Source organism: Polyodon spathula, chromosome 18 (assembly GCF_017654505.1).
Source record: "Polyodon spathula isolate WHYD16114869_AA chromosome 18, ASM1765450v1, whole genome shotgun sequence".
NCBI lineage: Eukaryota > Metazoa > Chordata > Actinopteri > Acipenseriformes > Polyodontidae > Polyodon > Polyodon spathula.
This window is the reverse complement of record NC_054551.1, coordinates 36,310,901-36,325,074: the sequence shown is the minus strand read 5'-3', so window position 1 is coordinate 36,325,074 and position 14,174 is coordinate 36,310,901. Positions and strand designations below refer to the sequence as shown.

General features: G+C 47.5%; 1 protein-coding gene across 2 annotated transcripts in view; it reads right to left on the bottom strand.

The window, feature by feature from the left end:
* imp3 (IMP U3 small nucleolar ribonucleoprotein 3) overlaps positions 1–14,174 on the bottom strand; it is a 35,333-nt gene that overhangs the window by 9,637 nt on the left and 11,522 nt on the right. The window contains exons 3-5 of one of the 2 annotated variants that reach the window (XM_041277633.1): positions 11,369–11,443; positions 10,892–10,971; positions 198–249 (exon numbers count right to left, since the gene is read on the bottom strand). In XM_041277633.1, the coding sequence (XP_041133567.1) occupies positions 198–249; positions 10,892–10,971; positions 11,369–11,443 (207 nt within the window). The remainder of the gene's footprint in view (positions 1–197; positions 250–10,891; positions 10,972–11,368; positions 11,444–14,174) is intronic. The other variant, XM_041277634.1, reaches the window with a different exon arrangement.

Below are 14,174 nucleotides of genomic sequence, written 5' to 3'. Positions count from 1 at the left end.
CACTCTAGCTGCCAAGTAAAAAATATGCTTGATTTTCTTAGTAGACAAACATTTGAAAAAAAAAAAAAAAATATATATATATATATTTATATATATATATATATAATCTCTGCTTCACTCCCAGTAAATACCCCTCCCCTCACACACCCTCGTGAAGCAGAGTGCGGACTGGACTGCGTGCTGTTGGCAGGACTCACCTAGTCACAAGGAAGGCAGGGTCTGTGATGATCTCAGGACCGACACGCACATCTGAAGCAGAAAGTTAAGGGACTAACAACGCCTCCATCTTCAACAATACAACAGATTCACATGTTTCAATTCAACCCAAAACTTCTTTTAAATCATTTTAAATTGGCAAGCAAGTTTAAAAAGAATTCCAGCAGCTGCTAGCTTGTTTAACTGAACTGCACACACACGCACGCACGCACACTGAAGTGGAAGAAGCGCAAGCCACAGCAAAAATTACATTAACAAGGGGAATGAAGCAACCGGGTCAGCATAGAACCCTGCGAGACCTGATGGCAAAGACTGGTGTGTGCCTGGTCACCAGTCCAGAGGGCAGAGAGGCCACAGTGTTTCTGAGCTCAGCACAGTCTCTGTGGTGCTGAAATGACTGGGTTGAGTCTCTAGTGCAATTCAAGGCTGGCAGAGTGCTGTGTGGGGGCAGCAGCCGGCTGGCAGGGGATGAAGGTACAGGATCATTAATCTGGGTTTTGAAAGAACCCACACTGAGACAGAGGGCTTTTCATAATACTTTGAGTAACTTTTAAAAAAAAAGTCAGGTTACTGCACTGTGCTTTATGGAAACGCAGCCTTATTCCCCCCCCCCCGCTGCTGCTCCTTTTCATTTCTGATGCACAACTGTAGTTGCTGCAGCTCAATCTCAAATCTCCTCTGCTGGCCAAAGAATTTCATTTTAAAATACAAAAAACACACACCACAAAAACAACCTGAAATGATCAGCTGCAAAAAACACAGAGAACAGGCCCTCTCTTTTCCATGTGTGAGATTAAAGACTGAATACTCTTTAGGCCACAGTGAGAGAGAGAGAGAGACTCCCAGTCCTCAGGGTCCTGCACATGCATCACAAATCAAGAAAACGGCTCCAAAGCTTCCGTTGTCAAGGTAGCCTCTTGTTGCCGTGCGTGCCGTCAAGCTCCTTCCATCCCTCAGACTGAGAGCAGCTGTACCCAGGCCCTGGGTCCCACGCACCCCGGTCCCAGAGCCAGCAGCCACTTCCTGTTTCTCACAGAGCCTGCATGGGGCTCCCTGCTCCCCTGAACAGAGCCAAGCCTGGGTCACATCGAGAGAGAGAGACTGGAGGGGAGGCTTCCGGCCCCCAAAGCCTGTCAACAGATCGTGTTACACTATGAATCTTTTTTCTTGCTTTTCATAAACACGTCCCGATACACAGGGAGAGAGAAAGAGAGACAGAGAGGAAGTTGTTCTCATCTCGTGGGGGGGGGGGTTATCCAGCAGAGTTGTGATTAACAACAGCAGCTCAAGCTCTGGAAAATGTGTTTGGGAGAAATTGAAGGGACAGTAGTGCAAGCAGCCAATTCCAGGGCTGGACTGTTGTCTCTGGGCCGGGGCAACTGAGAATACAGCATGGTTTTGGGAGAAAGATTTCATTATAGTTCCACCCATTCCCAGAGTTCTGGATCATAAACCAGGCTGCCAAAAAACCAACAACTAAAATGAAGAGCTTGCGAGACCGTGTGCAGCTCCCCATCCCCAGATTACTGGCGGTTTAATAAACAAGCCGGCAATCCGTCCTCTTGCAAGGTCACAGCTTGCAGTCGCACACTCGCAGGGCTGGCTGCTGGCTTCGTTTGGAACATGCTGCCTCACTTGTTACTAGTTTGATTGTGAGAAGGCCTCAGTTTAATTAAGAACCCCTCCCCCCACCACCCCACTTCACTACCCTGCCCTGCAGCCACCCCACTTCACTACCCTGTCCTCCCCCCTGCCACCCCACTTCACTCTCTCTAGGATCCTGTGTTCTTGAATTCACTCCATCAGCAGCCTGGGAACCCAGTGGCAGCAAGTCCCTGCAATGAATCTGTTAGATTCCTCATTGGAGCAGCTCCAAAACCAGCTTTTTAAACAATCACAGATTTCTTAACGTAAATAATATGTTATACATAGACATTAGAAATGCGTGTAGCAAAGGAGAAGCCACACTAGTGGGGGATTTCAACTTTGCCCATATAAAATGGGAAAACCCGGTGGGGAGCACAACGGATGAAATTGAAATGGTGGAAATGACAAATGACTGCTTCCTAACACAATTTGTCAAGGCACCGACTAGAGGGGAGGCATGCCTTGATTTAGTCTTTTCAAATAATGAAAACAGAATAACTAAAACAGAGATCAGAACCACTAGCAAACTCAGACCACAACATGGTCTCATTTGAAGTGCTTTTTAAAACCCCAAAAGTAATGACTAAAGCTAAGGTTTACAATTTTAGAAAAGCAAACTATGAAGGTGTGAAACAGAAACTAACAGAAGTAGATTGGAGTAAAATAGAGAAAACACCCACAGAAGAAGGATGGTTGTTCTTCAAAAATGTAGTACTAGAGGCGCAAAACAATTATATCCCTAAAGTAGACAAATCTTAATGTAAAACTAAATTGCCAAAATCAATTAAAAAAATACTCAGCAAAAAAAGGCACTTTATAGAGCATTAAAAAAGGACCAAAAAGAAAGTACACAGAAAGAGTACACAGAACTGCAAACGCAAGTCAAAAAGGAAGTTAGAAAGGCCAAGAGAGAAATAGAAATGAACATTGCTAAGGGAGCTAAAACCAATTCCAAAATGTTTTTCCAATATTACAACAGCAAGAGGAGGTTAAATGTCTAAGAGTACAAATGGCAAAATCATAGGATGAAGAAAAAAAAATAGCAAATACTAAATGATTACTTTTCACAAGTTTTTACAAAAGGAGGCTACGGACAACATGCCTCACATGTCATCCAGTTCCAATCCAGTTTTAAATAACTTTACCATAACTGAGGGAGAAGTGTTAAAGGGACAAGGAGCTCTAAAAATAAACAAATCCCCTGGGCTGGATGAGATCCTCCCAAGAGTACTCAAAGAAATGAAAGAAGTTATTTACAAACCGCTAACCAAGATCACAGCCTCTTGACAGACAGGAAAGCCTCTACCGACAGACTGGAAAATTGTAAACGTAATACCGATCCACAGAAAGGGAAACAGAACTGAACCAGGTAACTACAGACCAGTAAGCCTGACTTCTATTATATGCAAACTTACAGAAACTATAATAAGATCCAAAATGGAAAATTACCTATATGGTAACAGTATCCTGGGAGACAGTTAACATGGTTCTAGGATAGGGAGATTGTGTCTAACTAATCTGCTTGATGTGAGGATGCAATATTGATAATGGATAATTGCAAAGCATATGACATGGTTTATTTAGATTTCCAGAAAGCTTTTGACAAAGTCCCGCATAAAAGATTAATTCTCAAACTGAACGCAGTAGGGATTCAAGGAAACACATGTACATGGATTAGGGAGTGGTTAACATGTAGAAAACAGAAAGTATTGATTTGAAGAGAAACCTCAGAATGGAGTGGGGTAACCAGTGGAGTACCACAGGGATCAGTATTAGGTCCTCTGCTATTCCTAATCTACATTAATGATTTAGATTCTGGTATAGTAAGCAAACTTGTTAAATTTGCAGACGACACAAAAGTAGGAGGAGTGGCAAACACTGCTGCAGCAGCAAAGGTCATTCAAAATGATCTAGACAAGATTCAGAACTGGGCAGACACATGGCAAATGACATTTAACAGAGAAAAGTGTAAGGCACTGCATGCAGGAAATAAAAATGTGCATTATAAATATCATATGGGAGATACTGAAATTGGAGAAGGACTCTGAGTTTTTGTTGACTCAAATGTCTTCATCTAGACAATGTGGGGAAGCTATAAAAGGCCAAAAAGATGCTCGGATACATTGTGAAAAGTGTTGATAAATCAAGGGAAGTAATGTTAAAACTGTACAATGCATTAGCAAGACCTCATCTTGAATATTGTGTTCAGTTCTGGTCTCCGCACTACAAAAAGGATATTGCTGCTTTAGAAAGAGTGCAAAGAAAAGTGACCAGAATTATTCTGGGTTTAAAAGGCATGTCATATGCAGACAGGCTAAAAGAATTGAATCTGTTCACGTCTTGAACAAAAGAAGACTACGCAGCGATTTGATTCAAGCATTCAAAATTCTAAAAGGTATTGACAGTGTCGACCCAAGGGACGTTTTCGACCTGAAAAAAGAAACAAGGACCAGGGGTCACAAATGGAGATTAGACAAAGGGGCATTCAGAACAGAAAATAGGAAGCACTTTTTTACACAGAGAATCGTGAGGGTCTGGAATCAACTCCCCAGTAATGTTGTTGAAGCTGACACCCTGGGATCCTTCAAGAAGCTGCTTGATGAGATTCTGGGATCAATAAGCTACTAACAACCAAACAAGCAAGATGGGCAGAATGGCCTCCTCTCATTTGTAAACTTTATGTTCTGAAGATGTCTACAAAATCAGCACATGAACACAAGCATGGTACAAAAACAAAATGACACATACGCTGGCTCCCAATTGCTGCTTGCACAAAAACAAAATGACACATACGCTGGCTCCCAATTGCTGCTTGCACCCAATAAAAAAAACCTCTTGTACTTGCCTATTTCTGCTCCCCTCCTATCTCCAGACTATCATTTCTCCCTTCACCCCTTCTCCACCCTCGCCCCTCACTGGTGCAATGACCTGCCCACGGATATCAGAACTTCCCAGTCCCTGACCACCTTCCGACGCCTCCTCAAGACACACCTGTTCAGACAGCATCTGTAAACCTCACAGCTCTCCACTATACTGGACTACATGACACCCAATTGTACCAGTATTTGCATCAGTGAACTGCTCCACACCTCACCGGATTCGACTACTGCTCTTAATTACAACTGCTTCCTGCATCTTGTACTTTATTTTCTTCTTAGAAGTGTACGTATTCACAGTTTTTATAATTGCTGTAATTGAAATCATTCTCATCCATTCATCGTACTCACTACGTGCTCTTACTGGACCTTACTCCTATAAGCAAATATGTTTAATAGAAGTTACCTGCTGTTAGTCGAACCCATTCTTACAGGTAATTTACTGTAATCTATTTTTTGATCTTCTTGAATTTGATCTTTTGATACTGATTTTATTGTACTTTGCAACTGCTCTTATCTGCAATGTGAGATTTTGTAACAATTGTAAGTCGCCCTGGATAACATCTGCTAAGAAATAATAAATAATAATAATAATAAAACGCACACACACTGTAGGTGCTTCATGAGTGATGCTTGACCAGCAGGTTTTGTTTAGTCGTTCTGCAGAGTGACACAACTGTAGAAGTTCAACAGCAACCTTAAGCAGCACTTCCCCATTTTAATTCCAGGATTACATCTTGTGGTTGCTCAGAAATCCCTCTGCGCTGTGTTGCACAATCCTACAGCCTGCGACGGCCATTGCTATGGCTTTCCTCATCTCATTTCACAAGCCGGGCCAAGAAGAAAAATAACCTCATTTCCTCTGAATCCACAAGTCATAAAATGCAGAAAACTTGAATGTTTGTATTTTGTATTAATGACACCTTGTTAGAGAAATGTTCTCCTCTGTCTGATGCGCGTTGAAGTAGTTGGTGCTACAGTCCCTTTCACACTGGCTGTGGAGATGTGTTCAGGAACAGCAGAGCTTTAAATGGATAGGAAGGGAGTGAAACGATACTCTAATCTCACAATGTGAATCGTATCAACATTCAGGGCCCGATGCGATGCGTGTGTATACAGTGATGCACAGACACGCAGGTCCCGATGTGTGTATACAGTGATGCACAGACACGCAGCTCCCGATACACGTGTATACAGTGATGCACAGACACGCAGGTCCCGATGCGTGTGAATACAGTGATGTGCAGACATGCAGGTCCCGATGCGTGTGTATACAGTGATGCAGACACGCAGGTCCCGATGCGATGCGTGTGTATACAGTGATGCACAGACACGCAGGTCCCGATGCGATGCGTGTGTATACAGTGATGTGCAGACACGCAGCTCCCGATACGCGTGTATACAGTGATGCACAGACACGCAGGTCCCGATGCGATGCGTGTGTATACAGTGATGCACAGACACGCAGCTCCCGATGCGTGTGTATACAGTGATGCACAGACACGCAGGTCCCGATGCGTGTGAATACAGTGATGTGCAGACACGCAGCTCCCGATGCGCGTGTATACAGTGATGCACAGACACGCAGGTCCCGATGCGATGCGTGTGTATACAGTGATGTGCAGACACGCAGCTCCCGATGCGCGTGTATACAGTGATGCGCAGACACGCAGCTCCCGATGCGCGTGTATACAGTGATGCGCAGACACGCAGCTCCCGATGCACGTGTATACAGTGATGCACAGACACGCAGGTCCCGATGCGATGCGTGTGTATACAGTGATGTGCAGACACGCAGCTCCCGATGCGCGTGTATACAGTGATGCGCAGACACGCAGGTCCCGATGCATGTGTATACAGTGATGCGCAGACACGCAGGTCCCGATGCGTGTGTATACAGTGATGCGCAGACACGCAGGTCCCGATGCACGTGTATACAGTGATGCACAGACACGCAGGTCCCGATGCGATGCGTGTGTATACAGTGATGTGCAGACACGCAGCTCCCGATGCACGTGTATACAGTGATGCACAGACACGCAGGTCCCGATGCGATGCGTGTGTATACAGTGATGTGCAGACACGCAGCTCCCGATGCGATGCGTGTGTATACAGTGATGCGCAGACACGCAGCTCCCGATGCACGTGTATACAGTGATGCACAGACACGCAGGTCCCGATGCGATGCGTGTGTATACAGTGATGCGCAGACACGCAGCTCCCGATGCGCGTGTATACAGTGATGCGCAGACACGCAGGTCCCGATGCGCGTGTATACAGTGATGCGCAGACACGCAGGTCCCGATGCGTGTGTATACAGTGATGCGCAGACACGCAGCTCCCGATGCGCGTGTATACAGTGATGCGCAGACACGCAGGTCCCGATGCGCGTGTATACAGCGATGCGCAGACACGCAGGTCCCGATGCGTGTGTATACAGTGATGCGCAGACACGCAGCTCCCGATGCACGTGTATACAATGATGCGCAGACACGCAGGTCCCAATGCACGTGTATACAGTGATGCACAGACACGCAGGTCCCAATGCGGTGCGTGTGTATACAGTGATGCACAGACACGCAGGTCCCGATGCGATGCGTGTGTATACAGTGATGCGCAGACACGCAGGTCCCGATGCGCGTGTATACAGTGATGCGCAGACACGCAGGTCCCAATGCGATGCGTGTGTATACAGTGATGTGCAGACACGCAGCTCCCGATGCACGTGTATACAGTGATGCACAGACACGCAGGTCCCGATGCGATGCGTGTGTATACAGTGATGTGCAGACACGCAGCTCCCGATGCGCGTGTATACAGTGATGCGCAGACACGCAGGTCCCGATGCGTGTGTATACAGTGATGCGCAGACACGCAGGTCCCGATGCGTGTGAATACAGTGATGCGCAGACATGCAGGTCCCGATGCGTGTGTATACAGTGATGCACAGACACGCAGGTCCCGATGCGATGCGTGTGTATACAGTGATGCATAGACACGCAGGTCCCAATGCGCGTGTATACAGTGATGCGCAGACACGCAGGTCCCGATGCACGTGTATACAGTGATGCACAGACACGCAGGTCCCGATGCGATGCGTGTGTATACAGTGATGCGCAGACACGCAGCTCCCGATGCACGTGTATACAGTGATGCACAGACACGCAGGTCCCGATGCGATGCGTGTGTATACAGTGATGTGCAGACACGCAGCTCCCGATGCGATGCGTGTGTATACAGTGATGCGCAGACACGCAGCTCCCGATGCACGTGTATACAGTGATGCGCAGACACGCAGGTCCCGATGCGATGCGTGTGTATACAGTGATGCGCAGACACGCAGCTCCCGATGCGCGTGTATACAGTGATGCGCAGACACGCAGGTCCCGATGCGCGTGTATACAGTGATGCGCAGACACGCAGCTCCCGATGCGCGTGTATACAGTGATGCGCAGACACGCAGGTCCCGATGCGCGTGTATACAGCGATGCGCAGACACGCAGGTCCCGATGCGTGTGTATACAGTGATGCGCAGACACGCAGCTCCCGATGCGCGTGTATACAATGATGCGCAGACACGCAGGTCCCAATGCACGTGTATACAGTGATGCACAGACACGCAGGTCCCAATGCGATGCGTGTGTATACAGTGATGCACAGACACGCAGGTCCCGATGCGATGCGTGTGTATACAGTGATGCGCAGACACGCAGGTCCCGATGCGCGTGTATACAGTGATGCGCAGACACGCAGGTCCCGATGCGTGTGTATACAGTGATGCACAGACACGCAGGTCCCGATGCGATGCGTGTATATACAGTGATGCGCAGACACGCAGGTCCCGATGCGCGTGTATACAATGATGCGCAGACACGCAGCTCCCGATGCGCGTGTATACAGTGATGTGCAGAGATGCAGGTCCCGATGCGTGTGTATACAGTGATGCGCAGAGACGCAGCTCCCGATGCGTGTGTATACAGTGATGCGCAGAGACGCAGCTCCCGATGCGTGTGTATACAGTGATGTGTAGACACGCAGGTCCCGATGCGTGTGTATACAGTGATGCGCAGACACGCAGGTCCCGATGCGTGTGTATACAGTGATGTGCAGACACGCAGATCCCGATGCGTGTGTATACAGTGCTGCGCACACACGCAGGTCCCGATGCGCTGCGTGTGGATACAGTGATGCGCAAGTCCTGATGCACGTGTATACAGTGATGTACAGACATGCAGGTCCCAATGCGGTGCGTGTGTATACAGTGATGTGCAGACACACAGCTCCCGATGCGTGTGTATACAGTTATGCGTAGACATGCACGTCCTAATGCGAAGAGATATGATACTTGTACGAAGCACAATAAAAAATCAAGTGATCATTTAAAATCATGGACTATTCTGTTGAGAGACAAAAATGAAAGGAGGGCAGGAAAGCATATATTCACCTTTCAACAATGAAACACACAGATTCTTTATTCAAGAACACCTTGGTGAACTGCAATGAGGCTTGTTGTTCTTTTGGTCTTATTACAATAACACAGATACCAGCCTCTATTACAATAAAAGATCACGCTGAGAAAGTGTCAGGGCTCAGAGGGGGCTGCTTCCCAGCAGAGCTGCCGCCATGGCAACCGGCACTGCATGACAATCATGTGAAAGCGATGCTGATTGGATTAAAATATTTCCACTAAAAAAAAAAAAAAAAAAAAAACCTGAATACTTGTGCTTCCAGGATCCGGTTTCAGCAGTGAAGAAAAAAAAAAAAAATCAAACTCTTGGTTTTTAAAGGGGCAAGTCACATGTAGACTATAAACTTGTGAAAAGATCTTGAGACTGAGCACTTGAGGCTGAAGCCACCCTTCCGACTGCAGCGTTCCCAATTCCCAGGGTGTGTAGGGATGAGGGGCCGCCTGCTCTCCACTTCCTTCAGGACAGCTGGGATTTGGAGATTTGCATTCCAAGGACTGGACCTAGAGCAAAAACCTTTGTGAACAGCTTCTGCGGCTGCAATCTTTCTGTGTTTCACTTACAACACTTCTAGAATAAAATTAATCCCAAGGATTTCTAAAGTTCCCAAAGACAGGGCAATATAAAATTGGACTGAAGACAAAACAGTTTTTAGACCCTGGGTACACAAACATACAATCACAGCTGAAGGACGCACCATTGTCCTGTGAGAACAATCGCCTTGTTATACAAACACGTTATTATAGAGATGTTTGCTTGTGGAATAGCAGCTCACATTCCACATTGTTAGTTGAAATAGAGGCTGTAAAAATCAATCGCTTTTACACTCCAATAAAAGGCTGAACCAGCCAGCCTGTGAGAGGGAGCTGCTCACACCATTATCTGTCCTGCTGATAAGAAGCGAATTAGGAGATACTGACAATAACACCTGCAAGCTGCCTCTGGCATCAAGACACTGCAAGCTGACACTGTCTCTGGCATCAAGACTCCGCAAGATGACCCTGGTCCTGCCTCTGGCATCAAGACCGGGTTACACTGTGCTTCAAACAAGATTAACTGGTTATTGGGAGACAAGCTGCAACAAGCTACTAATTGCAGTGCGCTAATAAATCTATACACACCGCTGTCTCACCACAAACCCCTCCTGATGATCAAACCCACGCCAGAGAGGAGGGCCGCGTCTCAGACAGGCCCAGAGAGAGCAGGAAAACAAACCCACGCCAGAGAGGAGGGCCGCGTCTCAGACAGGCCCAGAGAGAGCAGGAAAACAAACCCACGCCAGAGAGGAGGGCCGCGTCTCAGACAGGCCCAGAGAGAGCAGGAAAACAAACCCACGCCAGAGAGGAGGGCCGCGTCTCAGACAGGCCCAGAGAGAGCAGGAAATGTCTCGTCACGTCACACCTCCCTCACACATAGGCATACAAATAAACCAGGGCTGAACAGGGGGGTTCATGATCTAGTGCAGGCACAGCCACAGTGTGTCGAGGGAACAAACTTGTGTGTTCCATTAAACTCCTAGTAAAACCAGGAATGGATCAAACTGCTATGCAACAGGAGTCTTATTTCAAGCCTGCAGTGAACACCCCATGAGGTGAAATGCTACCTTTAATCTTGCTGTTCACATGATTACAGCAAGATGACTTGTTTATTATGGGCTAGTTGTTTAAAGGGGCCAGTGAAGGATACGACCCTGCTCTATGAAGGTGATGGCGGTCTTCAGGTTCTGTGCCATCCTCAGCTTCACCATGATGGTGGGCAGACGTCTCCTGAAGGGAAGCAAAGAAAGAAAGAGGGAGAAGGATCAGCAATTTGAACAAAGATCCCAAATGTTGCAATTCCTTCACCTGAAACTATGCAGAGCATTGAAGTATTCAGCGGTCAACTCAAAGGCTGAGCGGGCAGAGAGTACAAGCATGCAGCTGTGCATCCTGGCAACGCAGAGAGCAATGCACACCCTGCACTGAACTCAACTGACCTCTAAAAGCTTTTAAACTCACATCTGGCATGAACAAAACCTCTTCAGTACCGTGGGAAGAGAGACGTTACACATGCTCTGTCCCCGATATAGGAAGCGATTACCAATGCTACAGAAAAGCAGGAACGTGCGTCTTGGCAGCAGCCTTGTCCGAAGAAGCGTGTGCAGAAAGCAAGCAGCTGGTTTACCTGCAGAAGGACGAGGCCGACACCTTCTCTGTGAGCACCAGGTTCTCTCTGGTGGGAATCAGCCCCACGGTGTACCTGAAACACAAGATCAGATTCTGCAGTCAGCATGAGGAGGGGCAGACAGACTTTACACCCTCGCAGCCCAGCCCCAGACCGGGTGTTCTGCAGTTCTGAACGAATCCCCTCGCAGCCCAGCCCCGGACCGGGTGTTCTGCAGTTCTGAACGAATCCCCTCGCAGCCCAGCCCCTGACCGGGTGTTCTGCAGTTCTGAACGAATCCCCTCGCAGCCCAGCCCCTGATCGGGTGTTCTGCAGTTCTGAACGAATCCCCTCGCAGCCCAGCCCCGGACCGGGTGTTCTGCAGTTCTGAACGAATCCCCTCGCAGCCCAGCCCCTGATCGGGTGTTCTGCAGTTCTGAACGAATCCCCTCGCAGCCCAGCCCCGGACCGGGTGTTCTGCAGTTCTGAACGAATCCCCTCGCAGCCCAGCCCCGGACCGGGTGTTCTGCAGTTCTGAACGAATCCCCTCGCAGCCCAGCCCCGGACCGGGTGTTCTGCAGTTCTGAACGAATCCCCTCGCAGCCCAGCCCCTGATCGGGTGTTCATGAGTGAAGGCTTCAGATGCAAGGCAGAGCTACGTCCAGCCCACAGCAGTGCCAGATCACTCCAGCGAGATCTTTAATGAGTCTTCTTTCTGTAGAAATGGATGCCAGGAGCAGCGGTACTTCCAGGCGTTCTGCCCGATTCCAAACAAAGCGGAAATCTATTCGAGACGTGTGCAGCACATGTACAGGCGATGGGCTGCACATTCAAAGCGGAAATCTATTCGAGACGTGTGCAGCACATGTACAGGCGATGGGCTGCACATTCAAAGCGGAAATCTATTCGAGACGTGTGCAGCACATGTACAGGCGATGGGCTGCACATTCAATTTGCAATTTTCACTGCGATTGCAGGTCTGCAGGGGTTCAGATCAGAGAGATTGTGTGTCTTTGAAACAATGCATTCCCCTCAGCGCTGGCAACGACACCAACTGAATTCAAGAATAACCTCTCAGACAAGTGTAAAAAGTCACCACTCCATCCAAAACGAGGTTTACTCTGCAAATGCAATTTGGTGACCTGTAATCATTGTCAGCGTCAGGAGATGCAGATGATCTCTGAAGGAGAGGTACTGGGAGGAGGCAGAGGCAGAGCTGCAGGCTCTAAATCTCAAACTCTCAGCCCATGAAGGACGTCAATCTCAAATCTGGCACAGGAGACACTGACATCTCCACAGAAAGGGGTCAGGGCTCAACTAGCACAGCTCAGCGCACCAAAAACTGTTTGAAGCAAGAGGAGGCTGAAGTAAAATGTACTTTATCATTTTAGAAATTAACTCAGGGAGGAAATAAGACTCTTGCTGCATAGCAGTTTGATCCATTCCTGGTTTTACCATCAGTTGAATAAGACACACAGTGGCTAATCAAGCTCGTAATAAAACCTGGAATGTGTGAAACTGCTGTGCAACAGGAGTCTTTTTTCCATCCCTGAACTTAAATGTATATTCTGCATTGCTCAGTTAAGAACATGTTGTTCAGGGAAACCAGCACATTATTGATCAGTTGGCATTATCAGACAATGGAGTCCCTTTCCAAACATTACCCAAGTAGCTTCCCAGCAGCTCCCATGTGAAGGGAACGCCACGCTGTGTTGAAATAGCTGCTGTTTTATTGTAGCCTGTTAGATTTATTACACTGTTCACTAGGCAGCTCCTGCCCAAGCCTTCCTGATTCTCACTCAATTTCCACCCCACGCCATTCGAGCACCGAGTCCATAAAACACCTTATCTTTCAGTTTTTATAACGTGTTCTGTATTGAAAATGTCTCTCATCAGTACAGGATAAATAATCCTGAGGAAAGACAACACACACACACACACACACAATAAAGAATGTCGGCACAGCAAAGGGAAACTGTACTGAAGTGGCTCACTCGCTGCAGAAGTACCCCCGCAGGGCTCCCATTAACCAAGCCAGACCAGACTGTGCGCTGGTCTGAAGATACACGCTGGACCAAGTCATTCCAATCAGAGCACAGACGGGTCTGGCTTTGCAACAATGAAACACTCAGTATTTGAAAGTCACTATCAGGCGCTTGGCAGTGGTAGAATATTCCCTAGAAGCAAGGATCCCGGTTCCTGTAAACCTACACTGCCTTGTAGGCTTGGCGCTATAACACTGTGTGACAGACTGCCCTCTGTCCATCAGACAAACTCTCCCACAGGCACTGCATGGACGCCTATACCTCCAGGGACATAAAGGCACCTACTTGTAGTCATCACATCAGAGGGAAATCAAATTAAAATTTAAAAATCAGTTAGTCAGAGCTATAACAAACATAGCAAGCAGCGAGTCAGAAGTAGGGAAGGGAAGCACCGACTACTGCAGCTTTTAAAACCAGACTACAGACACATGTCGATAATCAATCATTATGCAAAAACCATTGGGTTTCTTTCTCTCGTTTGTTTCTTTTACTGTCTTATGTTTTGCCTATTCTATTGTTTTCTCTGCTTCGATTGCTTATTGTCACTCCTTTCATAGCTGTGACATTTCAAAAGGTGCTATATTAATGATTGAGAGTGATGAGCTTGATGAGAAACGAGATATTGTGGCAAATCAGAGTAAAACTGGGAATGGCTCTTCTCGGTTCGGCACTGCTGGGCAATACTCTATTGTTCTGACAACGAGAAGGACAGGCTGTTGCCATGTGTTTATACAGAGCTGCCAGCAACCTTTTCCTGGCTCTGCTGGGCTGCTGACAGAGGG